The sequence below is a fragment of the Dromiciops gliroides genome, chromosome 3 (genome assembly GCF_019393635.1).
Source record: "Dromiciops gliroides isolate mDroGli1 chromosome 3, mDroGli1.pri, whole genome shotgun sequence".
NCBI lineage: Eukaryota > Metazoa > Chordata > Mammalia > Microbiotheria > Microbiotheriidae > Dromiciops > Dromiciops gliroides.
Window position 1 is genome coordinate 1474679 of NC_057863.1, and position 16469 is coordinate 1491147.

At 64.6% G+C, this 16469-nt stretch overlaps 2 protein-coding genes across 4 annotated transcripts in view; one reads left to right on the plus strand and one right to left on the minus strand.

The window, feature by feature from the left end:
- The first annotated feature begins 806 nt into the window (after window positions 1–806).
- Window positions 807–11705, plus strand: MYBBP1A (MYB binding protein 1a). The gene is made up of 27 exons (XM_043997366.1): window positions 807–1033; window positions 1150–1245; window positions 1486–1563; window positions 1979–2053; window positions 2294–2401; window positions 2529–2719; window positions 3152–3319; window positions 3500–3617; window positions 3768–4072; window positions 4302–4412; window positions 4779–4904; window positions 5846–6058; window positions 6192–6300; window positions 6708–6795; window positions 6910–7061; window positions 7157–7237; window positions 7362–7517; window positions 7730–7900; window positions 8168–8325; window positions 8557–8691; window positions 8817–8922; window positions 9148–9276; window positions 9457–9525; window positions 9973–10086; window positions 10550–10651; window positions 10870–10994; window positions 11079–11705. The coding sequence occupies exons 1-27, from the start codon at window positions 845–847 to the stop codon at window positions 11620–11622; spliced, it is 4017 nt and encodes a 1338-aa protein (XP_043853301.1). The 5' UTR covers window positions 807–844; the 3' UTR covers window positions 11623–11705.
- A 1203-nt stretch (window positions 11706–12908) lies between these two features.
- The window catches only part of SPNS2 (sphingolipid transporter 2), a 51070-nt gene continuing 47509 nt past the window's right edge, over window positions 12909–16469 (minus strand). For all 3 annotated transcript variants that reach the window (XR_006355651.1, XM_043994874.1, XM_043994875.1), the window contains 2 exons: window positions 15789–15836; window positions 12909–14650 (listed from right to left, as the gene is read on the minus strand). Coding sequence is in view for 2 of the 3 variants with exons in the window: in XM_043994874.1 (XP_043850809.1) it covers window positions 15794–15836 (43 nt within the window). In the remaining variant the exon portion in view is untranslated. The remainder of the gene's footprint in view (window positions 14651–15788; window positions 15837–16469) is intronic.

The following is a 16469-nucleotide window of genomic DNA, read 5'->3' on the forward strand; positions in this document are numbered from 1 at the left end:
CAAATGGGCGAATTATAGCAGCTACTTCCGCAGGCTGTTGGGAGGATCGAATGAGAGCTCTGCAAAATCCCCGAAGTGTCCGAAGGATGCTACGGGCCATTACTGTCCTTCCTGGCAGTGCGCACTCCTTCCGCTAGTGCAGATTGCCTCCCTTCTCCGACTCCGACTTAAGTGCGGCCAGGACGCCCCCTCCCCAATCTTACGGAACGAAACCTAGGGAGGGGCCGGCCCGGGTGGCCAAGGAAGCGGAGCGGCACAACTGCAGGGACTCGAACCCGGGTTCTTGCCCCTGACCTCCCCCGAGAGCTCCCGGAAGCCCCGGCCCGGGTCCCAGACTGGAAGGATAACGGAGCAGAGAGGAAGGGATGAAGAGGGGCGGGCCCGCTCACGCCTGACCCCGCCCACCCCCGGATGCACCGGCGCAGAGCCGGTTCCGCTCACTCAGGCCCCGCCCAGGGGGCCCAGCCACTCGCAGTCTCAGTTTGGCTCCGCCCTCCTGCCCGAGCGCGCAGGCGCAGTGGAGCCGTGACCCGGAAGCACTGTGGCACAGCCGGTTCTGGGCCTGCACGTGGGTCATTTCCGAGAGCGGCGCAGCATGGCGGGGACTCGGAGCACACGGGGCACGCGGGGCACGCGGGGCACGCGGGACACGCGGGGATCGCGGGCAGCAGCGGCGGCGGAAGAGGCCGCGCTGGAGCCTGCGGAGGTGGCGGAGGAGATGGAGGTGCCGGCGGAGGAGCCGGCGGAGGAGCCGGCACGGGAGCCGGCACGGGAGCCGGCGGAGGAAGAGGAGGAGGAGGCGGAGGTGCCGGAGGAGCCGGCGGAGGAGCCGGAGGAGCCGGCGATGGCGGGCGCGGCGCGGGGGGCCGCCGGGGCGGAGGAGCAGGCCCCCTCTTCCTCCTCGGAGCCGGCGCCGCTGCTGCAGCAGAGCCGGGACTTCCTGGACCTCTTCTGGGGCATCGCCAAGCCGGCCCAGGAGGAGCGGCTGGCGGCCACGGCGGCGCTGGTGAAGCGGCTGCGGGAGCGCCCCCAGGTACGGGGGGGGGGGGATGGGGCTCCCGGGGGGGGGCAAGCCCCCGGTCTTGGGGGAGGGGCTGCGTGCTGGGGAGGCCAGGGTGCGGAGTGAGTGGGGGTCCCGCCTCTCCGCAGGAGGCCGAGCTCCAGTACGCCCTGAGGCGGCTCATCGAGGGCCTGGGAGCCACCCGGGAGGCGGCCAGGCCGGGCTTCAGCCTGGCCCTGAGCCAGGTGAGAAGGGTTGGGGTTGGGGTTGGGGTTGGCTGGGGGTGCTCGGCCCCTCCCCCGGAGTGCTCACGCAGGAGCCGTGGGCATGGGTGGGTCGGGTCACATCCTGGGGCCCAGAGGACCCCCTGAAGCTGAGTGGGGAGGGGGCACCCGGGAGGGCCTGGGGGCCAGAGATCCTGGAGTCGGGGTCCCCCCAGGCAGGGGGTGAGCCTGCTGAGGGCAGCGATTGGCGCCCCGTCCTAGGTGCTGCAGGGCGTGGAGGACATCTCTCTGCAGAGCATCCTGGACCAGATAAAAGAGAAGCACAACCTGCAGAAGAAGGTGAGGCAGCTCTCAGCCCCCACCCTGCCCTGCCCTGGGGTCCCGCCTGGGCAGCCTTGAGGCTCTGCTCCACAGCAGGGGTCTGGGGGGGGATGGGGGGCACTGAGGCAGCAAGCACGGGCGGGGGAGGGGGATCTTGTATAGAACCCCTCTGAGCACGGGTCCAGAAAACAGCGCCCTTTTCCCCTCTCCCCCTTTCTGGAGGGGGGGCGGTAGTGGCAGCCCAGGCTGGGCAGATGTGAGGCTCCCGGTGACCCCGATCAGAGTCCCCTGGGTATCAAGTGGACGTTTCTCCGGCTCAGTGTGTCATTCTGAGGTGTCTCCGCAGTGGGTTCTAGAGAACCTCGGGGCCACCCCCTGTGTGGGGGCCTTCTGCAGTTGGGGTGACCCAGTGTGCTCTCCAATGCCTTTCCAGAAGCTCCTGCGCAGCGCTGCTTTCGGGAACTTCTTTGGGGTCCTGGCCTTGTTTCAGTCGGGTCGTCTGCTGAAGGTAAGACCGGCCTGTGCCGCGCTCCTCCGAGGGGCTTCCCCTTGGTCTCTCTCCCCCAGGGAGGCCAATGGCTCGGAGGGGGAGCGTCCCCCAGTCTGGGCCTCCTTTCTTGTAGGCTGGCCTGGTTCCTGGGGCCTTCTCTGTCCTCGCCCTCCTTGGCATTCTCATCGACTGGGCTGGTAAGAACCCCCGCCCCTCATCCTCCCCCCTCACCAGACCCCCCTCTGTCTCCCTGCCCAGGACCACAAGGTGCTAGTGGAAGCCGTCCAGCTTCTGCAGAGCCTGGCTCAACACCGCAACCACCTCCAGGACCTGCCTCGCCGTACCCTGGTGGACATCGTGTCAGAGGTCGGGCTGGGGAAGCGCACCTTAGGGGCTCTCGCTGGGGGCATGCTGGGTGTGTGGAGGGGGGACCGGGGCGCCAGGCAGACGCATTTAGGACGGCAGCCCTCTCAGCCTCGCTCCCTCTCCGTAGATCCCGGAGCCTGTGTTCGAAGAGGTCCTGTTCAGCATTCTCCAGGCAGACTTGGCAGCGGCCTTCAGCACTCCCGAGCAGCTGCAGCTCCTCCTGGTGGGGCTCCAGAAGTTCCCGAGTGTCCTGCAGCCCAAGAGGCTGAAGAAGCTCCTGGGCTCGGCTTCCGTGGTCACCAGGGAGACCGTGCCCAGGTGTGGCCCCTGCTCCAGCATGCCCCCATTAGGCCCAGCTTGGGGGGCACAGGCTGGGGTTCTCTGGCCTCCTGGCCAAGAGCAGGCTGGGCTCCAAATCAGCTTGGGCCTGGAGAGGCCCCTGAGAGAAAGAGGAATGGGGCCCAGAGAGGGTGGTGAGGGCCCGGCCAGCGTGGGAGGCTCTGAGCTGCCCTCCCTTGTTGGCCAGTATCTTCTTGCCCCGGGTTTAGCAGCGACCGCCTGGGCAGGCCTCAAGTCAGGATCCCAAGTCAAACTCCAGCACCCTTCCTGACCGAGGGGGCTTGGCCCGGTCCCTTCCTTCCTTCCTTCCTTTCTTCCTTTCTGGGGGCCTCAGTTTTCAAATCTGTCAAGGGAATGGCTCAGACTAGAACAAGGATTCCTCACGGGGCCGTGACCTGGTTTACTTCCCAGGTTGGTGGATGTTCTAAACGCAGCGGCAAAGTCTGTGAAGAAGGAGAAGGTGCTGCCCCCCGTGGGACTGGACCTTGTCCGCATCGCCCTCCAGGAGGGGGCCTTTGAGCTCTTCTGGGGAGAGGTGGTGGAGAACGGGCTTCTCGAGGAGCACTCTGGGCCTGGCAGGTGGGCTGCCGCCTTCTCCCCTCTCTGGGCGGCTCTGGGAAGTGGGCTGGGGGTGGGGGCTGCGTTTGGCCAGCTCGAGCCCCCTCACGAGGTGTCTTGACCACCTCAGCTTGTCCCAGGGTAGAAGGACACTGGGAGAGGGGTCCAGAAGGAGGCTTTGACGCCCTCGTCCCTCCCCAGTTACACAGCCTTCCGCCTGCTGGGCAGTGCCCTACCCTTGCTATCCCTGGAGCAACTCCGCGTGGTCCTCCGGGGAGAAGTGATGCGTCGATATGGTGACCACGTGCTCTCTGCTCAGGTAGGTCTTGATTATCCGTTAGAGATGCTGGGGAGGGCACAGAGCCAGGCCTTGTGCCTCTAGAGCCTGGCCTGTGAAGCCGGGGCCGGGGAGGGGGCAAGGACCCTGCTGTTGCTTCTCGGACCCTCCCTGATCCCCCTCTTCCTCCAGCTGCCCTCGAGGTTCAAGTTCGCCCCAGAGATGGAGAAGTACGTGAGCTCCTTCCTGGAGGGCTGTGCAGACCCCGAGAAGCAACTGGCTGTGCTGGTGGCCTTCTCGTCCCTCACCAACCAGGGCTACCCTGTGGTGCCCAGCATATGGCCGGTAGTGAAGCACCTGAGGCCCGAGGCCTTGCAGCGCTACAGCAGCTGGCTGAAGGACATGTTTCTGAGGCCCGACCTCAGCAGCTGTCTCGAGTTCAGCACCAGCCGTCAAAAGAAGAATGCAGCCGAGGGCGAGGACGGGCACGGAGCGACGTGAGTACCTGATCCTGGGCCACTGGGGCTCGGCTCCTCCCAAGGGTGGCCTGAACCTGGCCCACACTGCCCAGGCACAGGGGCCCTGAGGCCTCAGTCCTCCCTGAGGCTTGACTTCTCTCTTGAGGGTGGCCCACACTGCCCGGGCACAGGTGCCCCTGGGCCCGCTGCCCTCGAGCTAGTCTTCCTGGAGCCCAGGCTGTGTCCCAACCTGTGTTTCCCCACTTAGGACTGAGAAGTCTGTGTTTCGCTTGCGGAAGTGGCTCATTCAGAGACTCACCAGCATCGTGGAGAACCCTCAGGTGACGAAGGATGAGGCCTTCGTCGTGGGCATAGCCAGGTGGGAGAGCTGGGGCTCTATGTGACTCCTGGGGCCTGAGCCTGGTGGTGGTGTCCCAGGGAGGGCGCGTGGGCAGAGTGGGGCTTCGGAACTCAGGCTCGACCCTCCCGTACCGCGCAGCCCCAAAGACCGAGCACCCCAGTCTGCTCCTGTTGCTCTCTGGGTGGGTGGTGCAAGTGGACCCCAAGGCAGGCCCAGGCAGGGCCCCGGCAAGTGGAGCCCCACGATCTGAGAACCTTGCCCCTGGTGCTGAGGAGAGGAGGGGTGGGAGCCCCCAGCCACACCCCTCGACTCCCACTTGCTCCCTTCCCCTCTCCCCCCACCAGCTACCTCCATTTCCTGCCCTTCTCTCCTCAATCCCACCAGGTTCTGCTTTTTTCATTCATTCTTTGAGACAAAGAAACTCTCCAGGGATATCCCTGAGTCTGAACACCGAGTGTCGGTGCCGCTGGACAGCGAGACCAGAGATGCCACCGCCAACGCCTTCTTCAGGTGGGTCCTCCCTAGGCTTGGCCGGGCCCTGCTAGGCGTGACCCTGGGGCCTGGGGAGTCTGTCCCTCCCTAGATCATTCCAGTCAGGCAGGATTCTGCTTCTGTCTGCCAAAAGAGGGGGCAGGTAAGGGGAACTGCCCCCCTGTTTGGCCCCGTCCTCAGCCCCTCTCTGCCTGTCGAAGGGCCCTTCTGTGAGGAGGCTGACTGTCCCCTGGAGCCTTCGCACCCTGGGCCAGGGGAGGCAGCTGTTCCCTCTGGACCTCAGGGCTGTGACCTGCCGGCCTCCCTGAGGGACAGACTCTGACTTGGGTATCTCCCCATCCCAACATCTGCCTCCTTGGCACCCGCTCACCTCCCGATGGGTGGAGAGCTGGGAGTTATCCAGTGGCTGAGTCGGGGCAGGGGGTGGGGGGGGATGCATCCACCCCAGTGCTGGACATAGCCTAGCTGCTGGAGGCTGGCCTCTTCCCGCCTTCTTCATCTTCTCCCTCCTCCTCCTCTTCCCCTTCCTCCTCCTTTCCCCTCCCCTTCTCCCCCTTTTTCCCCTTCCCATCCTTCCCTAGACCCTCATGACCTGACTCTCTTCCTAAGGCTCATCCCTGATCATATCACTCTGATGCCCCAGAAGCTTGGGTGGCTCCTACCCTTTGGGGTCCCTTCACAGCCCAGCATCCCCCTCCCAAGTCCTTGCCTTGGCACTTCTGCCCTCTCCTTTGTCCTCTTGGCACCCTAGCCAAGGTGAGGTTCCCGGCACCCAGTTAGTGCCTAATAATTGCTGATGTGAGAGCTGCCCTCTGAGAGGCTAGCAACGAGAGCTCTCATTTTGCAGAATTAACTGAGGCTCAGCAGTACAAGACCCTGCCTGAGGTCACTGGGCTTGTAAGTGGCAGAGGCCGTGCTGTCCTCACCTGTGGGCCCTGACCCCTGACCTGCTCTCCCAGTTTGCTGCAGACTCTGAACTTCCTACCCTTGCTCGGGGAAGTTGGCAAGATGGCACCAAGCCTGCCCAAAGGGAAGATCAGCCATGGCATGATGGCGGACGGGCAGCTCTGGACCCAGTACCTTGCGTGTTACGCGGACCACCTGCTGTCCCACAGTAAGAACGTGCAGCCCGTGAAACCCTTCACCGAAGAGGAGAAGGCTGCTTGGGACAGGTGAGTCTGCCTGGCTGGGTGGGTGTGAGCCTGGGACAGGTGAGCCTGCCTGGCCGGGTGGGCTGAGTACTGCCCGGAGGCCCCGGCACCCCACGACTTGGGCTGACCCTTCCCTGCCCCCCCATGTCTGCAGGATGTTGCAGTCCGCAGATCATCTGCAGCAGCGGGCCAAGGATTTCCGCATGGCCGAGATCACAGCCTTCCAACAGCTCCTGCTCCTGGTGGGAATCCACCTTTTTAAGGTATGTGGGTGCCGGTAGGCGGCTGCAGACCCTGAGCCAGGCGTGTCCCCCACAAGACAGGAACAGTTCAGCAAATGACGGAATGGGGGGGCCAAGGGCAGCCCCCCAACCCCGCCCAGGGGCGGCTCCTGGTTCCTCTGCCCCCAAGCTAAGCAGGGCAGATCTCTTCCCCTGCACATGGGAGCGGAGCCCACATGCCCCTGGGGGCCAGGGGAGGGCGTCTAGGCTAACCCCCCCCCCCCCAGGGCCTCGATGTCCCTTCCTGGGGGCAGCAACAAGTCAGTCTGTTCTGGGAACACTGGCCAAAGTTCATCAGAATTGATGTTCCCTGGCTCCGAATAACCTTTGACTTGTGCCCGGGGATCTGGGCCCCCAGGGAATGCCGGCTCACGTCTCCTTCCTTCCAGGCTCCTGGTGAGTGCGTGGACCTGTTGAGTGACCTGCACAGCTGCTTGGAGAAAGCACTGGATAAGAAAGCCAAGAAGGCAGCGGCAGGTGGGCCCCGCCAACATCCCCGGGGCCATGGGTGGGCTGGGGTCCCAGGCAACAGGGTGACTTCTAGGAATGGCCCCCTCGGCTTTCCCTAAGGTGCCCGCACTCTCGCGGCAGGTGCCGAGGAGCCCCACTGGGTGGAGGTGATGGTGGAGATCCTGCTGACCCTGCTGTCCCAGCCCAGCCGTCTCATGCGCCAAGTGTCTCGCAGCGTGTTTGCCCGCATCTGCCCGCACCTCAACCGGCGGGCCCTGCAGCTGATCTTGGATGTGAGTGGGGCTGGGGGTGGCCTCCTGGCCTGGAGTGGGGGAGGGGCCTCGGCGTCCCTCCTGGGAGTCACCCCTCACCCCTGCTCCGTCTGTAGGTGCTGGACCCCGATCAAGAGGAGGACGGGGCAGTGGTGGTCACAGAGGAGGCTGGCGGGAAGAGGCCGATGGCTGGGGAGGTGAGAGCAGGGGAGCTGGGGTGGGGGTGGGGGGTGGGGGGCGACAGCCTTTCTCCTGGGGTTCCAAGGCCCAGTCAGGGCAGGGGCAGGGTCCGCACCAAGCCCAGCCTGTGTCGTGATGCAGGATGAGAGCGAGGACGACTCGACAGGTGACGACGAGGACGACTCCAGGGACAGCTCGGGCAGTGAGGACGAAGATGCAGACGAGGCCAGTGACGGGGAGGTGGACAGCGGTTTTCGTCAGCGACTGATGAACGTGCTTCAGGCGGGGAAGGCGCTGGTGAGTGAGGGTGGGCCACCCCCGCTGGGCCTGGCGGTGAGGCCACCAGTCTCCCTGTGCCAGAGCCAGGACCCTGGGCTCGGGGCTGGTGGCGTCCCCTCTGCCAGGCCTGTCACACCATCCCTTCCTGCCCGGGCCGGCCTCTGGTGGGTGGGGGGCAGCAGACCAGGCAGTGGTCCTGGCCTCCCCAGCAGCCGTTTCCCCTGCCCCAGGACGCCGAGGCTGAGAGCAGCGACGAGGAGCTGGATGACGATGCCATGTTGGCCTTGGACGCGCGCCTGTCCAGTCTCTTTGCGGAGCAGAAGCTGCGCATGCAGGCCAAGAAGCAGGAGAAGGACAAGATGCAGAAGGAGAAGAACCTTCGGCGGGACTTCAAGATTAAGGTGGGGGGGGCGGTGGGGCAGCTGGGTGGCGCAGTGGATAGAGCACCGGCCCTGGAGTTAGGAGGACCTGAGTTCAAATTCAGCCTCAGACACTTGACACTTACTAGCTGTGTGACCCTGGGAAAGTCACTTAACCCCACTTGCCTCACCCAAAAAAAAAAAAAAGATTAAGGTGTGGCAGCTGGTGTGGGGGGTGGGGCGTTCGTTGGCTGGCGGGGAGGCGCCAGGGTCCCCCAGGGCAGCCACCCACCAACTCTATCTTCACAGGTCCTGGACCTGGTGGAGGGCTTCCTGACCAAGCAGCCCGAGAACCCCCTGGTTCTGGAGCTGATGGAACCCCTGCTGGCCGTCATCGAGCGCAGCATGAGCTGTGACTCCACTAAGCAGGAACAGGACTTCCTGCACAAGACGGCCGACATCTTCACGTGAGCGTGCCCCGTGCTGCGGCACTGAAGGCCTACCTGGGGGCAGTGGGGGACAGACCTTTCTAGCAGAAGCCCAGGGTGGGATGGGATGCCCGCTGGGTGCTGCATTGGGTAAGGGGCTCCGAGGTGCCTCAGAGACTAACGTTCGGGGCTGGGCCCTTCCCCCTGGAGCTTGGGCCAGGTCTGGTGGCTGTACACAGGCATGCCCATGCTCCTCTCCTGCTCTGGCAGGAACCAGCTGTGCCGGGCCAAGCAGTATTGCCGCAGCGTGGCGAGCCAGGCGGAAGGCCTCCACGCCATGCTGGAGCGGCTGGTTCAGCGGGCTGGCCGCCAGGCGGACTCCGCAGTTGCCCTCTACCACTTCAGGTGAGGGGGGCAGATGGATCTCGGGGTCATCACCGGCAGCTGCCATCGAGGTCCCCTGGGGTAGGGGTGGGGGTGGGTCTGGGGCCAGGGGCCTGAGCCTGCTGCCCCCCCACTTGTGCCCCCAGTGCTTCCCTCTACCTGCTCCGAGTCCTGAAGGGGAACACCGCCGAGCCGCCAGTGGCCCTGTCTCTAAAGAAGCGGCGGAAAGTCAGTGCCCCCCCGAAAGCCGAGGTGAGCCCCGTCCCCGGGAAGGCAGAGCCAAGGCTCAGGCCGTGGGAGAGGGGAGGCATCGTTGAAGGGCCCAACTCCCTGTCCCGGGGGGCGCCTGAGGAGGGGGGCAGCAGACCACTGGAGACGCCCATGAGGCCTGGCGCCCAGCGAGTGAGAAGTGCCCTGACCCTGCCCACACGTCCCACTCCAGGAGTGCCCGCTCCTTTACCCCCCTCCCCCCTGCAGGGCTCCTCCAGCTGCCTGGACCTGGCCCGAGTGACTCGGCTGTACACCGAGGCACTGACCAGCTTCCTGTCAAAGCGGAACAGCCCCTTCACGGCCACCATGTTTGTGGACCTCTTCACCCGCCACCCTGTAAGTGTGGGCGCCGCGGCTCCCTCTGCCGAGCCAGAGGAGCAAACTGAGGCCCTGCTGGGGATGTGGATCCTCCTCACCCAGAGTCAGGGCTGGCATTCTCCCACTGGGCCGGGGGGGCAGGGCGCAGGGGAGGGGCCCGGGGCAGTGTGGCTCAGTGGGCGTCGGCTCTCCCCACAGTTGGTGTGTCAGCAACTGATCCCTGTCGTCCTCCCGTTTATCACCACTGGAGCCCGGCCCTACCACCAGGCAAGAATCAGAGCCACCCTGGTGGGGAGGGGGGAGCAGCTGGGGTCCTGGCGCTATTCTCCTCTTGTCCAGTCTGCTGCTAGCCTTGCTTTGCTTTAGGTGGGAAGAGCAGCCCAGGCAGCCCACGCTAAGGGGCTTGTGACCGTGGGCCTGAGATGGGGCCTCCTGTCAGGCCCCTGAGCCAAGCTCAGCCTCATTCAGCAATCACCGGGGACCCCCAGTCATCCCCCTTCTTTTGTGGTGGGCGGCCCAGAGAGGCCTAGGGGCTGGGCCGAGGCCACTGGCACGGGGCGTCGGCAGGATTCCTGCATATTGCAGAAGAATCTCTGTCCTCTGCCTGGGTTAGTAGCCGGCCCTGCAGCGGCCTCCTTGGGAGGGGGACGGGGGTGGCCACTCGAGGCTGGTGACCACCAGGGAAATGGGCTCTTCTTCCTGACCCTCATTCAGGCCCAGGCTTGCTTGATGCTCCTGAAGGCCCTGCAGATGCGGGAGCTGAAGCAGTCCCTGGAGGGCCCGGCCTGGCAGGAGCTGATTGAGGACAGCGTCAGGCAGACCACAGAGGTATGTGGGTCATGTAGCGCCACCCCTGCCCCGGGGGGTGTGCCCAGGCAGACCGCTCCCCCGGCCCCCTTGTCTTCCCATACACACCCCCATTGGTGCCCGGGCAGACCGCCCCCCGGCCCCTCGTCTCCCCATACACACCCCCGTTGGTGCCCGGGCAGACCGCACCCCGCCCCCTCGTCTCCCCATACACACCCCTGTTGGTGCCCGGGCAGACCACCCCCCGGCCCCCTCGTCTCCCCATACACACCCCTGTTGGTGCCCGGGCAGACCACCCCCCGGCCCCCTTGTTTCCCCATACACCCCCATTGGTGCCTGGACAGACCGCCCCCCGGCCCGTCGTCTCCCCATACACACCCCTGTTGGTGCCCGGGCAGACCACCCCCCGGCCCCCTTGTTTCCCCATACACCCCCGTTGGTGCCCAGGCAGACTGCCGCATGGCCGTCTCTGTGTCCCCCCCAGAGTCTGAGAATGGTGGGCAAGGCCGTGAACAAAAGCCTTCACCTCAAGCTGTTCAAGGCCCTGGAGCTCCTGGCCTTTCTCATAAAGACTGTGAAAGAGGAGGTGAGGTGGCTTCTTCTTGGTGGGGTAGAGTGGTCTGGGGCCCCCCTCTCTCCCTGTCAGTCTGGCTCCTAGCTGGGCCCTCTTCCCCCCTACCTCCCCTGGGGGGCCCTCTGGCTTGGGAGTGGGAGAGGGGAAGGGGCCCTCAGCTGCCCTGGGGGGCTCCTCTCCTTGTCCCGGGGGGACCCAGGCAGCCATGGGGCTCTTCATCCCCTCCACAGAAGCTGCCCACGAGCCTGGAGGCTCCCCTGGCCGTGCTCCAGGACCTGCGGCAGAGTGACCGCCTGGGCCCCACAGGCCGCCTCTCCGACCTCACCTGGCAGGCCCTGAAGCTGCTGGGCATTCAGTACGTACTGGAAATTGGGGGAGTGTCCAGAGGCAGGGCCCGCCTCCCGGCCTGCAGGCCCTGACGCGGGTGCTCTGTTTGCAGGCGCCCCAAGGAGGAGAAAGTCAAGGTCTCTCAGACCAAGGGGGAAGCCAGAGCCCCTGAGGAGCGGGGGAGTCGGAAGCGGAAGAAGGGCTTCCTCCCGGAAACCAAGAAGCGTAACAAGAAGCGGCGGGACAAGCTGGCAGCTGCCGAGGGCAGCACGGAGACCGCTGAGGGTGGCACGGAGACTGCCGCCGCCGAGGGCACAGGGAAGAAGAGGAGGAAGAGGAGGAGGAAATCGAAGCAGCGTCAGACGCCCTCCCAGCCTGGAGTGAATGGCACCACGCGGGGCCCCCCCGCCCCGCACACCAGTCAGACCGAGACCCTGAGGCCCCAGGCTGTGGTGAACGGGGCCCCACCGAGTCCAGCGCCTGGCTCCGCGGAGCCTGGGCAGAAACTGCAGGTCGGGAAGAGAAAGGACAGGCTGGACGCTGCCCTGCCCCTGGTGAAAAAGGCCAAAGCATCCTCCATGGCGGGGGCTGGGGGCCCTAAGGCCAGGCTACGGAGGAAGCTGCGGCAGCCAGGGGCCGAGGACAGCACCGAGTGACGTGGGAGGAAGAGGGGGGGACCTGGGGCACCCAGAGACTTCTATTTTTGCACCCAGATCCAATAAAACCAGCGTCTTCTGGCCCGGGCTGTCAGGCTTTGTGGGCAGCCTTGCCAGTGGCTTCCTGGGGTTTCCCTGTCCCACTTAAGTGGACGAGGTTCCCTCAGGAGCCCCTTGCTGATTTTTTGTTGTCAGGGGGCTAGTTCATGGTCATTGAAAGGGGGGCCTGAGTCCCCTGAGGCCCAGGACAGGGGCTGTGTTTGAACTAAGTTTGGAGGGAGCCTGGATTCGGTGCCCCTGTGGCTGAAGGAGACAAACCAGGCCAGTGGGGTCTGGGGCTGCAAGAAGGCACAGCAGAGGCCAGAAAGGTGGGTCTGGGGTCCCATGCCTAAGCGGAGGGAGATGGGATGGCTGGGTGGCCAGCCCTTGGGCCAAGGAAGGGCCTGGGAGGTCGCAGCCCCAGCTGACCAGGAAGGTCACTAGGTCCAAGGCACTGGAAGGTGGGCGTGGGTAGGACAAAGCTGGTTCTGTTTGGGGCCAGGTGAGCTCACATGTGGGCCTGGGGGCCCAAGACTCCATTGCACAGATGGAGCCCACCACAAGGCCAGCCCACCCTTGGCCAGGAAGGGAGGGGGCCACTCCCCTCAGTCAGGCCCAGAGGAGCACAGGCCTGGAAGTATTTCCAGAGGCAGACTGGGTCGGCCTTGTTGGCTCCTCCTTCAGTCCCCCCCCCCCCCCCCCCCCTGCCCCAAGCCAACACTGAGCACTGCCTGGCCTTAAATAGGTTTATTCATTTACATAAAGGTCTCTGGTGGACTTTGCGCTCATCCTCTGAGATCGATTCACAATGTCTGGGCTGCTCTAGAAAATCAAACAGCCCTTCTGCTTCCTGAAAGAAGTCAGGAAACCTTGGAACCTGGTTCTTGTACGACAAGAAAGCTTGGCTCTGTGGGTGCCCTGAGGCCAAGGCTAGTTTGGGAGGATGCCCCCCACCCCCCACTGTTGACCTTGGCCCCCGGCCACACCACACCACCCTGCTTGCTTCTCCCGTGGGATTGGGAATGGCCAGTGTGCAGATCCTGGGGCTTTCCCATCTGCCCAGGACCTGGACTCGGTTTCCCCACCCTGTCTGGCTCAGCTGGGTAGTACCTGGCTACAGGGAGCAGGAGGGCCTTAGACCTCTGGGATCAGGGCAGGGTAAGGGTAGGTGTTCCTTGTCTCTACCTCCTGCCCCCCCAGACAGCTCTGGTCCTTCCCTCCCCGCTCCCTCTCCCCCCCCCCCCCCAGGCTCCTGAGGCCCTGCCAAGGCTGCACTCCATCAGGGAGATGTGGGTGCAGCATTCCAAGGAGACTCGTCTGGGTGTTGGGCTTCTGACAGAGTGGATGTGGGCACAGACAGGCACACATGCATGCCCGGCGGCAGGATCTCGATCTCTAGCTGCCATGGGATGGTGTCCTGTCACTGACTGTCAGGGGGCCTCATGGGGGCAGCTACGCCCCTTTCTGGCTGATCTTGATGGTGACGGCTTCTTGGGGACATCTGGGGGAGGACTGCTGCAGAAATGGGCCTTAGGACGGAGGGCATTTCTCTGGGATCATGGGGTTTGCTGTTGGCAGGCCACCCCCTTCTGACCTGCCCTTCCGGGAAATGAGGTGGGGAGTCAGGCCAGCTGAGCTAAAGCAAGGACGAGACCAAGAAGAGGCATGGGTAGGAGAGGGCCTGGCAGCCTTGGGAGAACCTGCACAAAGCCCGGTGCTGGGAGTGCTCACTAGGTGCCAGCTGAGTGCAGGCCTTGGACTCTGGAGGCCACAGAGGGCCCAGCTGCTTGTCTCGGGTTAGGGTCGTTCCCACAACGGAGAAATCCTGCTGACTTCTGGCTTCCCTTCCTTGCTCAGGGGACTTCCCAAGCCAGCTGACCCGGCCACCCCTCGGAGCCCAAAGCCTCTGCCCGCGTGGGGACAAGGGTTGGAGACGGGCCGAACTTCTTCCCTTGGCCCCCGACCCCCTGGCAGAAATCGGCTCTGGTTCCTGAAAGTGCCCCAGAGTTTGGGAAATGGCTCTTCCAGGAAGTAGCTGAGGGGGTGGGAGGAGGTCTCAGGGTCTGGGCAGGGCAGGACACCAAGCCAGGCTGTCAGGCCTTGAGGCCCAGCCTCTGTCAGCTCCTCCCACAAGTCCCTCACCTTGCTTCTGCCTGGCAAGTGCCCCAGCCCAGCCCCTTCCCTCCCTGAGGGGAGAGAGCAGGTAGGTGAGGCCAAGGGCAAGCACCAGGCACGCTGCCCACTTCACAAGGTTTCAGAGCCAGCACTGGGCAGCTGCGGGCAGCCGTGGGATACCAGACGAGGTGGCTCCCCAACGTGGGCTCCCATTATCACCTCCCCAAAACTGCTACATGAGAAGAGATCCAGGCCAAGATGCTGAGTGATGGAATGTAGGGGGAGAGGCAGGGAGGATCCTGGGAGCCGGAGCACCTCAGGATGTGGCCCCTCCTCATCCATGTGGAGCCAGCGGGGGGAGGGGGGGGGACGACGGCAGCTTCCTGTAGCTGCCAGGGGCTGAGGGTGGGCAGGCCTGGCTGAAGCCACCACCAGCTTCTCTTCTCCGCCCCACCCCCTTAGGCTCCTGTGGACCCCAGCCTGCGCATCCTGCCGGTGTCCGGGACAGCTTCTCTGGGGGGCCAGTGCCGCCATCTTTGCAGGCCACACACACATACACATTCATTCGTGGGCCATACGTGTCAAGTGTGTGTCTGTGGCATCTCCTGCCCCCCAGGGGAGGCCTGGGCTCGGGGGCCCTTCCTCAGCAAACTGAGTGTCTTGACAAACGCGTCTGTCCTTTGCCTATCCGTACTGCCGGGTAACGCCAGCTCCTGTTCCTCCTCCTGACCACTTTCCTGCCTTTGGGGGCACAAGCAGGGGAGCTGGAGGCTGAACCCGGCCCCCTGCCCTGCCCACTTCGGACGGGCCAGGGCAGGGCTGCGGTGGTTTCTTCAGGGCCCAGCCTTCTCAGCGTGTCTTGCTCCCAGGATACCTGGAGAGAGGACAAGGAGGAAGAGGGGGGATGGAGGCCAGGGCCCTCCAAAGGCGACAGCTTCTCTTAAGGGATCTCCAGGAGCCAGGGAGTCAGGGAGTCAGGGAATAGCCCAAGGCGGCCAAGGGCTTGGCCGTGAGCCTGGGGGGGGAGATACTTCTTGGCAGAAATGGGGGTGCTGGGGCAGAGGGTGGGATGGAGGATGTGGGGGGGCTCCTGCGGAGCCTGGCTTCTAGCTCCAGGGGCTAGGGCAGAGGCTGCTCACTGGGTCACTCTCCTGGCCGTGTCTGGGCAGCAAAAACCCAGGAACTCTTCCTGTGAGTATCTGCCCCCTGCCAGGGGCCCAAAGTTGGCACCTCCTGGGGGTGAGGGGAGGAGGCGGGAGGGGCTCTGCCCCCCAGAAGACAAGGAGAAGTCCCTCAGGCGTCCAAGGCCCTGGCTTCAAGCCCCGCTCCTGGTGCTGGCCCCCTCCCAGGTCAGGGCTCTCATGGGTCCCTCTGCCCCCACACCCAGAAGCCCTTCTTTGTTCTCGCCTTCCTTTGGGGTCAGCTGTGCCCTGTTCAGGCTTCTTGGGGAGAACGCTTGACCCTGAGTCAAGCCCACCCCCCTCTGCAAAGAGGGGCTTCAGAGCCACCGGGGCTGGCTGCCACAAACCAGGATTGACCTGAGGGCAGCGCCGGATCCTTGGGGCTGTTCCAAGCCCAGGCTGGTTCGGGAGAGGCTTGAGAAATGGAGCAGGGGTGCAGAGGCTCCCCCTGCACCAGGGCGGCCCCCAGCGTGCTCCTCACCCCTGGGAAGGCTGGCCCCCAGTCACTGCCCTGCAGTTGAGACCCTGCTCTGTTGGGTGCTAAGCCAGGGGAGGAAAGGGGTCGGCATCTATCAGTCACCCCACGCGTGCCGAGCGTGCTGTAAACAGGATGGCAGTGAGAAAGCCCATGCTCTTCTTATCCCCATTGGACAACTGAGGAAGCCTGTCCAGGTTCCCCAAGCTAGTGAGTGTAGGAGGCAGAATTTGAACTCAGGCCCTTCTGACTCCAGGCCCAGCACTACCCACTGTAGCGCCCCCTAGTGGCTGTGACCGGGAATCCTCACGAGAATCCCACCTCACCTGGGAGCCCCCCCCCCCTCCACTACTTACCCTGTTCAGACTTTCACTGATGCTGGGGGCATCATCAGCTGATTCACCCTGGAGAAGAGAGGGCAGGGGGAGTCAGGGGGTCAAACCAGGCCCCACCCCAGCACTCGCGCTCGAGACACACACACACACACACACACACACACACATCCTGGCTGAGCTAGGATCCCCGGCTCAGATAAAGGGGGCGGGGGATGGAAGGTTCTATGGGAGCTGAGCCTGGAGGGTGGACGGCTCAGGATGGACAAACAGGTTGCTGCTGGGCTGGGCCACAGAGGGGGGACCAGAGCTCTGGGGGTGGGGCAGGTGTAGGGGCCCTTGGAGGCTGGAGTTCAGCACAAGACTCCCCGGGGTGGGGGCGGCTGCCCCCACACAAGCTGGATGAAAGACCATTGGTGTGGGAGTCCCGTCCCCCCCCCACACACACACACACACTGCCGTGTTTCCATGGTTTTCCTTGTATCTCTGTGCTGTGTCTGGGCAGCCAGGATGGGTCTGGTCTCAGCATGGAGGGAGCAGGGATGGAGGCAAGGAGGCCACTGAGGGCCCGGCCCCTTGGGGAGGCAGACGAGGGGGACTGGGGGCAGCTGAGATGGGAAAGGCTGGGAACAGGGCCTGGGATCAAGGCCTAGGAACAGAGCATGTCAGGGGCTAAACCAGAGGAGGTCCCCTTCCCACCCAGGG